Source organism: Daktulosphaira vitifoliae, unplaced genomic scaffold (assembly GCF_025091365.1).
Source record: "Daktulosphaira vitifoliae isolate Bord-2020 unplaced genomic scaffold, ASM2509136v1 Scaffold_30, whole genome shotgun sequence".
Lineage (NCBI taxonomy): Eukaryota > Metazoa > Arthropoda > Insecta > Hemiptera > Phylloxeridae > Daktulosphaira > Daktulosphaira vitifoliae.
Window position 1 is genome coordinate 39,823 of NW_026099601.1, and position 10,367 is coordinate 50,189.

The window sequence follows — 10,367 nt, forward strand, 5'->3', positions numbered from 1 at the left end:
AATATGATCAATAAATGTTTTGATAACTTCTGCGTACATGTAATTTAACACATTAATTATAGCGTCGAATTTTTTTGATAGCGTTAAATTACTCTCTTTACAAAGAATGTCCTTAGCATTAAATCTTAACCATGTAGAGGAGTCATTCTTAATATCTAAATTCTGTATAAAATCCCATCCAACTTGTTCCTTTATATGATCCATTACTCCTGACAAATATTTCTCATATGTTTTTGGTCTTATTTTGCAACTCACAAAGCATTTTGTAGTTAGAATCCAAAAAGTATAAAAAATAGAATAAAATAACTTTGGTAACATGATTCACAATTTTAATTACACAAATTTTAAAGTCAGTAAAATTTTATTAGAAATAATTAATATTCCATTTAAAATATATATTGTAGTACCTAACATTTTTATATCATTTTTATTTAATATGCTATTTTAAACAAACACAGCGGTTGATTATTTTTAATTTTTTAAATAATATATTCAAACAATTTTTTTTATATACCTTATATTTAAAATTTGTATTAACTTCAAATGTCTAATCCATAACTATAACTTATATTTTCACACCATTACATTTGGTTTAATAAAAGCAATTTATTTTATTTTATAAATAGAGTGTTACTTTTATTTTTTGGCATTTTATATTTTAGCTTCGATGCGAAGCTGAGAAGATATTGGTTTTACGAAGACATTTTTTTTTTTTTTAGCTTCGATGCGAAGTTGAGAAGGTATTAATTTTACTATGATTTGATTTTTTTCCCAACTCAATCTCAACTTTCGCTGGACCGATTTTGATGAATAATATGTCAAAAGATTACACATCGTATCTAGTCAAAAAAATTATCCTCAAAAGTTGAAAAAAATTCCCTTGTTCTCCATAAACGTGGGAAATCCCCCAAAAAATTGCAAATTTAAAAATCGCTAATTTTCGATATTTTTTCAATTTTTTTTACTTACAATTGCCATAACTGTTTTAAAAATGATCAAATCAATATAATTTTTTTTTTATAGATACCTTAAATATTTACTTATCATTTTATATATTTTTGTGAACATTTGACCCTTTAACAGCCCACAAGAAAGGTTTCAAAATGGTAACATTTTTACAAAAAATTAACTTTTTCAACTTATTTTTTGAAAATGTTCCGGAATGACTGACACTTTTATATATATCTTAAATTAAAGCTTATGTAATATACTTTAATTTGAAAAAAAAATTTGACCCTTGGACTTGTCTTCATGGTGAAAATTACTACTGTATGCAGAAATATGGTATTTTTTCAATGAGTTTTTCAAAATAATTTTGAATGAATATTAAAGAAATAATAATTAGCATTATTTATATTTTAGCTTCGATGCGGAGCTGAGAAGATATTAATTTTACCATAGTTTTTCACTTTTTTTTGTGTCTGTGAACGCTCAATCTCAACTTTCGCTGGACCGATTTTGATGAACAATATGTCAAATGATCACATATCATATCTAGTCGAAAAAATTACCCTCAAAAGTTGAAAAAAATTCCCTCGTTCCCCGTAAACGGGGGAAATCCCCCAAAAAATTGCAAATTTAAAAATCGCTAATTTTCGATATTTTTTCAATTTTTTTTCTTAAAATCGCCATAACTTTATTAAAAATGACCGAATCAATATAATTTTTTATTTTATAGATATTTTAGGTATTTACTTATCATTTTATATATTTTTGTGAACATTTGACCCTTTACCAGCCCACAGGAACGGTTTCAAAATGGCAACTTTTCCACAAATAATTAACTTTTGAAAATGTTTCGGAAAGACTGACACTTTTATATATACTTTAAATTAATGTTTATGTAATATACTTTAATTTGAAAAAAAAAATTTGACCACTATATATTTGACACAAAATATGCTATTTTTGTGGTAATATTTTAGGCATGTACTATACATTTTTAAAATATACAAATAAACTCAACAGGCGTCATTTATCCAAATAAATTTAATACATAAAATAATGTCTTTCGTTTTTTACTTAGATTACACAGCTTGACAAAGTTTGATTAATTAAATTTTTATGAAATTAATATAGCGTATATAACTAATTGATACAAGGAAAAATCATTAACCAAAAGTATGATATCTTACAGCAAAAAAACAAAGGTGAATTAAATTTGCATAATTCATAAAAAGTTATTTCGATTCATAATTTTAAATAATTTTATTTAACACGCATCAAATATGTAAATATGTAATACAACTATACAAAAATTTGTATTGAATTTAAATCTTAGTTACAAGTTACATAAATCAGAACTTAAAATCGAAAGTCTGGGTTTTGTATTTTATTTTATTTTAAAATACCTGAAAAGGGGAGTACAGATTTTCATTAATATTATATAAATAAAAAATTAATGTAGCATAGAAAGTTAAACTTATTTAAATTTATTTACTTCTTTTAAGTCGAGAAAAATAACTTTGAAATTTGATTTAGCTTAAATAGCCAATTTTTCCATCTTACAGTAACAACATATGGTTGCCAGGTTGGTAAAACTTGTCTATTACACGCTTGGGGTACGAGGTTCCTACCCGCATGCGTTAATGAATTTTTTGCATATTTTCTTAATTCTTTTTAAGTTAGTATAAATTTTTAACTCGTTTGATTTTTATCTCATTTAGATCAATAACTTCAATAGAGATCAAGGATCCCATTACTTTAGTCACCCCTTGCAAGAAGAAATTTCTTATTCGTATTAAAATTATTTTACTATATTTTAGATTTTAGCTTCGATGCATAGCTGAGAAGGTATTTTTTTGTGGCTATCATTTATTTTCACTGCTCTAACTTGACCTATATTTTTCAACGATACGTCAAATGATTACAATTCGTATCTAGTTGAAAATATTAACCTCAAAAATAGAAAAAAAATTCTAATTTATCAATTAAAGAGTTACTTATACCATGTTCTCCATACAGACAATTTAAATCATTCATTTCTAATGTTTTCAAAGTATTTATTGACGAATCAAGTTGGATATGATAATTTGATATGATAGGTTTCAACTACAAAATTAAATTATTTTACATTGTAATTTAATAAATTTTTTACTGTAATTGTGTGTACTACTACTAGACTATAATATTACAAATTTTTTGGTACCATGTTGCTATATAAATCATTTCTAAAAAAAATGATTGTTAGTTTCTCCTGAATTAATAATGGATTTTTACAATTATAATCAAATTTTATTATACGCTCAATTGAGTAAATTTGTTTAACAACTTTGTTTTGGTTGGTTCATTTAGTTAAAGTAAATCATTAAAATTAATTAAGTTCTGAATATTTCAATTGCAGAATCTTTTCAAACACCAAAAGTTACTAGGAAATTATTACTATTACTTATATTTAAGTAATCTATTACTATAAAAATGCAAAAAAATATTGAGCTTTTCTGATAAATTTACAATAAATAGTAATTATAAAACTTTTTGACTGCATATCAATGTTAACGATACAATTTTTTTAATTCTTATAGAATTTTCTATTTGATGATATCAATTTCAAACTTGCCAATTGAGCTAAAAGTTATAGTAAAATAAATTTTTTTTTTTTATAATAAATATTTACAAAAATCAACTTAAAACAATTAATAAAATAGGTTAAATATGTCATTTTCTTTATTTTTAACATATTAATAATAAAATCAGTATTAATTTAAAACAAATTTTTTTTGTTCTTAATTATTTTTTTTTATATTTAAATACTATTTTTTAATAATATTAAAACTTAGAAGTGATAAAAGAAGTCTAATTGCACATTTGAAAACATCGCGAAAAGTTGATTTAGAATAGTATATTTTTGTTTCTGATGAAAGTTCCATATAGACCAGTACATTTTTTTATAGTAAAAAACAGTTTTTATTGAAAATTATTGTATCAAGCCCTTTAAATTTTTATACACGCAAAAGTAAAGCAAAATATAACTTCTTTATTATTTTTATAATTTCTCCGTTTAAATTCCAATATTAAATATCAATTTCATACTAAATTTAATAATTATAATTAGTATTTATTCGTATATTATATTTTAAAATCAAAGAACTACTAATGAGGATATAATTAAATAAATAAGAGTTGATGTTGCTTTTGGAATAATCCACCAATTTCTCTAAATGAAAAACTATCTACAGATTTGCATCGAAGCGTTTCTTATGATAGTGATTTTAATCACTGTCAGATATCATCTATACTTGTCCCATCTATGCCTCGTCCACACTGTGCCTCGACCCCACTGTGCTACCGTTTTTNCAGTGCCTCGACTCCACTGTGCTACCGTTTTTTTTTCTTTTGTGTCTGTTACTACTTTTTCCCAGCTGTCACCGACCCGATTTTTTTCAATGATACATCAAAAGATCACAAATCGTATCTAGTCGAAGACATCTCCCTCAAAAATTGAAAAAAATTCCCTCGTTCCCCGTAAATGGGGGAAACTTCCAAAAAAATTACAAATTTAAAAATCGCTAATTTTCGAAATTTTTTCNAAAAAAATTACAAATTTAAAAATCGCTAATTTTCGAAAATTTTTCAATTATTTTTATGTAAAATTGCCATTACTTTTTTAAAAATAACCGAATAATATATAATTTTTTTTATATAAATGCATGATATCATTACCTTTCATTTAGTATATTTTTTTTTTATATCTGGCCCTTTAACTGCTCACAGGTTGGGATTTAAAATGAAAACTTTTTCACAAAAATTTACTTTTTCAACTTAAATTTTGAAAGTGTTCCGGAAAGTCTGACACTTTTATATATATCTTAAATTAAAGCTAATGTAATATACTTTATTATGCAAAAAAAAAATTTCGGACTTTATTTTATCTTCACGGTGAAAATGGCTACCGAATGCTATTTTTGTGTGAAAATTTTCGATTTTGTATTTTACATTTTTAACTTTATTATGCTATAACTTTTTGAAAAATGTATGGATCAGTACAATTTTTTCATGAGGAGTAGTATTTATATACATCTTTCATTTGACATACTGTTTTTTTAAATCCGACCATTTCCCTATATACGAGGGGGGTTCAAATCTAAAAAATGCATGTAGAAAGTAGAACTTTTTCAACTTAAATTTTGAAAGTGTTCCGGAAAGTCTGACACTTTTATATATATCTTAAATTAAAGCTAATAAAATTTACTTTGTTATTCAAAAAATTTCGGACTTTATTTTGTCTTCACGACATAAATGGCTACCAAACGCTATTTTCGTGTGAAAATTCTCGATTTTATTTTTTTAATTTTTAACTTTATAATGCTATAACATATTGAAAAGTGTTCAACATAATTTTTTTATGAGAAATAATATTTTTTAATAATCCCTTTTTTATTCGACATACTTTATCTTAATCAGGATATTAATAAGGAACTAGCTTTTGGAATAGTCCACTAATTTTTTAAAATTAAACAATATCTAAAGATGTGCATCGAAGCGTTTTTTTTTATAGTGATTTTAATTATTGTTAGATATCATTATACTTGATCCAACTATGCCACGTCACCATTGTGCTGGTTTTTTTTTGTTATTGTTATTGAGTAAATAATACAATTTGTTCCAAACAATGAGAACAGTAAAAACACGTTTCCTTACTTATTGTATATTCTATATATCTAATCAAATAACCCAGCTATGATGGGACTCCTACTAAATTTTGTGATATACCTATAAGAACAGCACAAAAAGCTCAATATTTGGGTAGAACCCCCAAAAAAATTATAAATAGATATAGAAAAAAAATTGATTAATAAATTAATTAAATTTATTTAAACCTAATTCTTCATAGTAAACTTTTATAACATTTTCAGAAAATACAATAAGTTTGTTACAAGCAGATGAAAAGGTGTCCGTATTTATTGAATTAGGTATGTCAATGTTTAACAATAAATTCCTAATTGGACATTGTTTTTCATGTGATTCATTTAAAGTACGGTGTTTCGATTTGTGATATTTTAAAAATTTTGTGATATTTTTAACACTTATACTTGCGTAACACAGATTCTTACTCTGTTCACTGATATCAATTTTGCTATCCAAAACATCTATTGAATATTTTTCAGAATTTATTTCCTCAAGTAATTTTGTGATTAAAGTACACAAGCATTTTAAATTCGAATTCCAGTTGTCATGAATATATTCTCCTATTTGTTTATTTAAAGATACCAATGTTTTATACATTACTTCAAACATTTTAGTTGACTCGTGAACTGCATCAAAAATTTGTCGCACTAAATTTATATATATTAAATCATTACATTTCACATATCTCATTTCACAATAACTTAATATGAAGATTACATATTCATAATACTTAAACATTATTTCTGTATAAATGCACTTGATAACTCTTAATACATGTTGCTTTTTACAATGAAAATTTAGTCTGTCTGCTGGGTGTCTAAGAATACGGTCGACGCTTATAACTTGATCATTAAATACAATATGAATAGGTTTCAATGATTTCCATCCATTTTCTTTAGTAATTGCATTTATTAGTTCGATTCCCTCTTTTTGATCAATATTTTCATATAAATAAACTGGAAATCTGACACTACTAAAAAATATATATAGTGTAATTTATTAATAATATTAGCATTAATTTATTTGATAAATGTTCAGATTAAAATTTGTTAATTTTTTTAATAAATTGTAAATATTAAGTTTATTATAATAAAACTATTCCTAAGGATAGATTTTATAGGATATTTTTAAAATTTTAATAAAAACTTATTATTTCTTTGTATGTTATACAAACAATGGGCAATAAATAAAATAAAATTTTATTGGATAACAACATGATCAATAACATTATTTTCGATGCGAAGCTGAGAAGGTATTAATTTTACATGATGTGTTTTTTTTTTATTTATTTATTTATTTTTTTTTGTGTCTGTTACTACTTTTTATCAGCTTTCACCAAACGGATTTCATTCAACGATACGTCAAAAAATCACAAATCGTATCTAGTCGAAGACATTACCTTTAAAAATTGAAAAAAATTTCTTCGTTCCCTGTAAATGGGAGAAACCACCAAAAAAATTACAAATTTAAATATCGCTAGTTTTCGAAATTTTTTCAATTTTCTTTACTAAAAACTGCCGTAACTTTTTCAAAAATGAACATATCAATATATTTAGATGTTTGATGTGTTTACCTATCATTTGGTATATTTTTTTTGTAAATTCGACCCTTTATATGCCCACAGAGAGTATTTTTAAATGACAACATTTTCACAAAAAATTAACTTTTTCAACTTAACTTTTGAAAATGTTCCGGAAAGTTTGACACTGTCATAATATATATATTATATATATTAAATTAAAGCTAATGTAATCTACTTTATTATGTAAAAAAAAATTTCGGACTTTATTTTGTCTTCACGGTGAAAATGGCTACCAAATGCTATTTTTGTGTGAAAAATCTCGATTTTATAATTTACATTTTTTACTTTATAAGGATATAACTTTTTAAAAAATGTATGGATCAATACAATTTTTTCATGTGAAGTAGTATTAATATACATCTTTCATTCGACACATTTTTTTTTTAAATCAGACCATTACCCTATATACTGGGGGGCTTTTATATATATCTTAAATTAAAGGTAATGTAACATACATAAATTTGAAAAAATAAAAATTTGACCTCTGGACTTGTCTTCACGACAAAAATGGCTACCAAACGCTATTTTCGTGTGAAAATTCTCGATTTTATTTTTTATATTTTTAATTTTATAATGCAATAACTTATTGAAAAGTGCATGGATTAACAAAATATTTTTATGAGAAATAATATTTTTTAATAATCCCATTTTCATTCGACATACTTTACCTTAATCAGGATATTAATAAGGAACTAGCAGATCATGTAGCTTTTGGAATAATCCACCAATATTTTTAAATTAAACACTATCTAAAGATTTGCATCGAAGCGTTTATTTTTGATAGTGATTTTAGTCACAGTCAGATATTATTATACACCCAGAGAAAAACCTCGATCTATATAATAAATTCATTGTTCAATTTAATAAATATATCATTACTATTAAACCTATGATATCAATATGATAATTTTTTTTCTTGTCTTGAACAATAATTTTTCATAAGAATGTTATTTTGTTCGTATTAATAAAACATTATCATAAACCCTTGATAAAATTTCTCTATCAAAATAGATTGAGGTTTTTATTTGGGTGTACTAGATCCAACTATGTCACAACACCACTGTACCGCAACCTTACTGTGCTGGGTTTTTTTAGTTATTTTAATTATATATGAAAGTGGTGCCCAACGTTAAACTCTTATATAAACATTAACAAAATCATTTTTTTTTATCATCATAAATAAATAAGAGAAATGGGGGGAAACAAATATCACAGGTAAAGTGAATAACGTTAAATTTTTGTAAATATTGTATTATTTTTTGTTATTAGTAGATACTTATTTTTTCTGAAATGACTGATAAAATTATATTTTGATGACATGAAAGTCATTATACAGTTAATAGCTTAATGAATCCACGATTATTGAGAATTTGAGAAAATATGATTTTTTGTCTAGTTAGTTTGCCAAATAACATTTATAAAAACTTGGTTCTATTCTATTCGCATCTACATAAGGGGCTCTTTAGATGCAGTATAATTTTGTAAATCAATCAGTAGTACAAGAAAATATGGAATTTTTTACGTTTAATAACGTTAATTTATAAAGTTTTCAAATAAATAATCTTACCTTTCATTTTTTGATTCTAAAACTTGTTCAAAACCAAGATTTTTGTATAAATTTGTAGAAACTTCAATATAATACATGTTAAGCCATTCACTTAAATAATAACTCAACTCGATGTTTTTATTTTGTAGCGCTTTATAGTCTTCTAGATTCTCTTCAAGTGAGAATTTTGGTTTATGATTGTGAAAAACTAAACTATTTTTTTCTTTAATTTTCTTATAGGCCTTGTGACCTTTTCTTTCGATAAAACTGTTCACATCTAAAATAACCTCACAAGCATCTTTTTTTGTGTTTGGATCGTTTGGATTGATAAAAATCTGTGTATTTTGTTTAGTTTTTAATGATGCATATTCTACAAAAGTATAAATTTCATCTACTATAGGTACAGAGAAAGTTTTTTTTTTATTCGCTAATAGTTTAATATCTATGTTGCTAAGATAGTTCATTACATTGTATAACTGTTCAAACATGGTTTTCGAATTTTCCACAACACTTTGAAGTAAAACTGTACAACTTAAAAAATTATCTCCCTGGTTTAAGTCATAATATTCTTGACATCGTTTAGCTATAGCGCAAATATGATCAATAAATGTTTTGATGACTTCTGCATACATGTAATTTAATATATGAATTATAGCATCGAACTTTTTTGATAGTATTGTACTACTTCCTTTGCAAATAACGTCCTTAATATTAGTACTTATCTTTGTAGAAAAGTCGTATTTAATTTCCAAATGTTGCAAAGAATCCCATCCAATTTGTTCACTTAAATGATCCATTACTTCTGTCAAATATTTTTCATATGATTTTGGCTTTATTTTAGAACTTACAGAACATATTGTATTTAAAATCCACATAGTATAGCAAATGAAATAGAATAATTTGGGTAACATTATTTAAAATTTAAATTATACAATATTATAGTAAGTGAAATTTTAGTAGAATTTATTAATTTTCTGTGTTAGATATATATATTTTAGTTCCTATCATATTTATTTAAAATAATATTTTAAGCAAACACAGCGGTTGATTATTTATAATTGTTTAAATAATATGTTCATACAATTTTTTTATACACCTTATGCTTAAAATTTGTATTAACTACAGATTTCCAATAGACAATTTTACTATTTTTTACACCTATAGATTTGATATAATATAAATATTTTTTTTATTCTATTAATTATAAAAGTTCTATGAATCAGGATTAGTATATATTGAAAAGAAATATTTACATGATTATAAGAAACGATAACGTTATGGGGTTGTAAATCGTTTAGCGCTACTGGTTTTTAAGTAATGCAATATACTGTGTAAAACATGGATATATTTCTTAGTAGGTTAAAAAAAACCTATATGACCTGATTTATCATAGTCTTATTAAATGTTTGATTATTAGCAGTTTAAGACAATTTTTTACAAATAATTATTTTGAAGTTGTTATAAACATTATTATAAGAACGTCGTTTGTCAGTTATAATCTGATTTGCATCAGTCACATGGTTACATATATATATCAAATAGAAAATACGCATTAAGTTGAAAATTTGTTTTTTTCTCAATTAAAAATTACTGTGTTGAAAATTAATAAGT

The 10,367-nt window shown here is 24.3% G+C and overlaps 1 protein-coding gene across 1 annotated transcript; it reads right to left on the reverse strand.

Annotated features, from left to right (window-relative positions):
- Positions 1-5,791: 5,791 nt before the first annotated feature.
- On the reverse strand, positions 5,792-9,692 carry LOC126908891 (uncharacterized). The gene is made up of 2 exons (XM_050691211.1): positions 8,778-9,692; positions 5,792-6,601 (listed from the first exon to the last, which is right to left on the reverse strand). Exons 1-2 carry the CDS (start codon positions 9,665-9,667, stop codon positions 5,800-5,802), a joined length of 1,692 nt encoding a protein of 563 aa, XP_050547168.1. The 5' UTR covers positions 9,668-9,692; the 3' UTR covers positions 5,792-5,799.
- Positions 9,693-10,367: the final 675 nt, after the last annotated feature.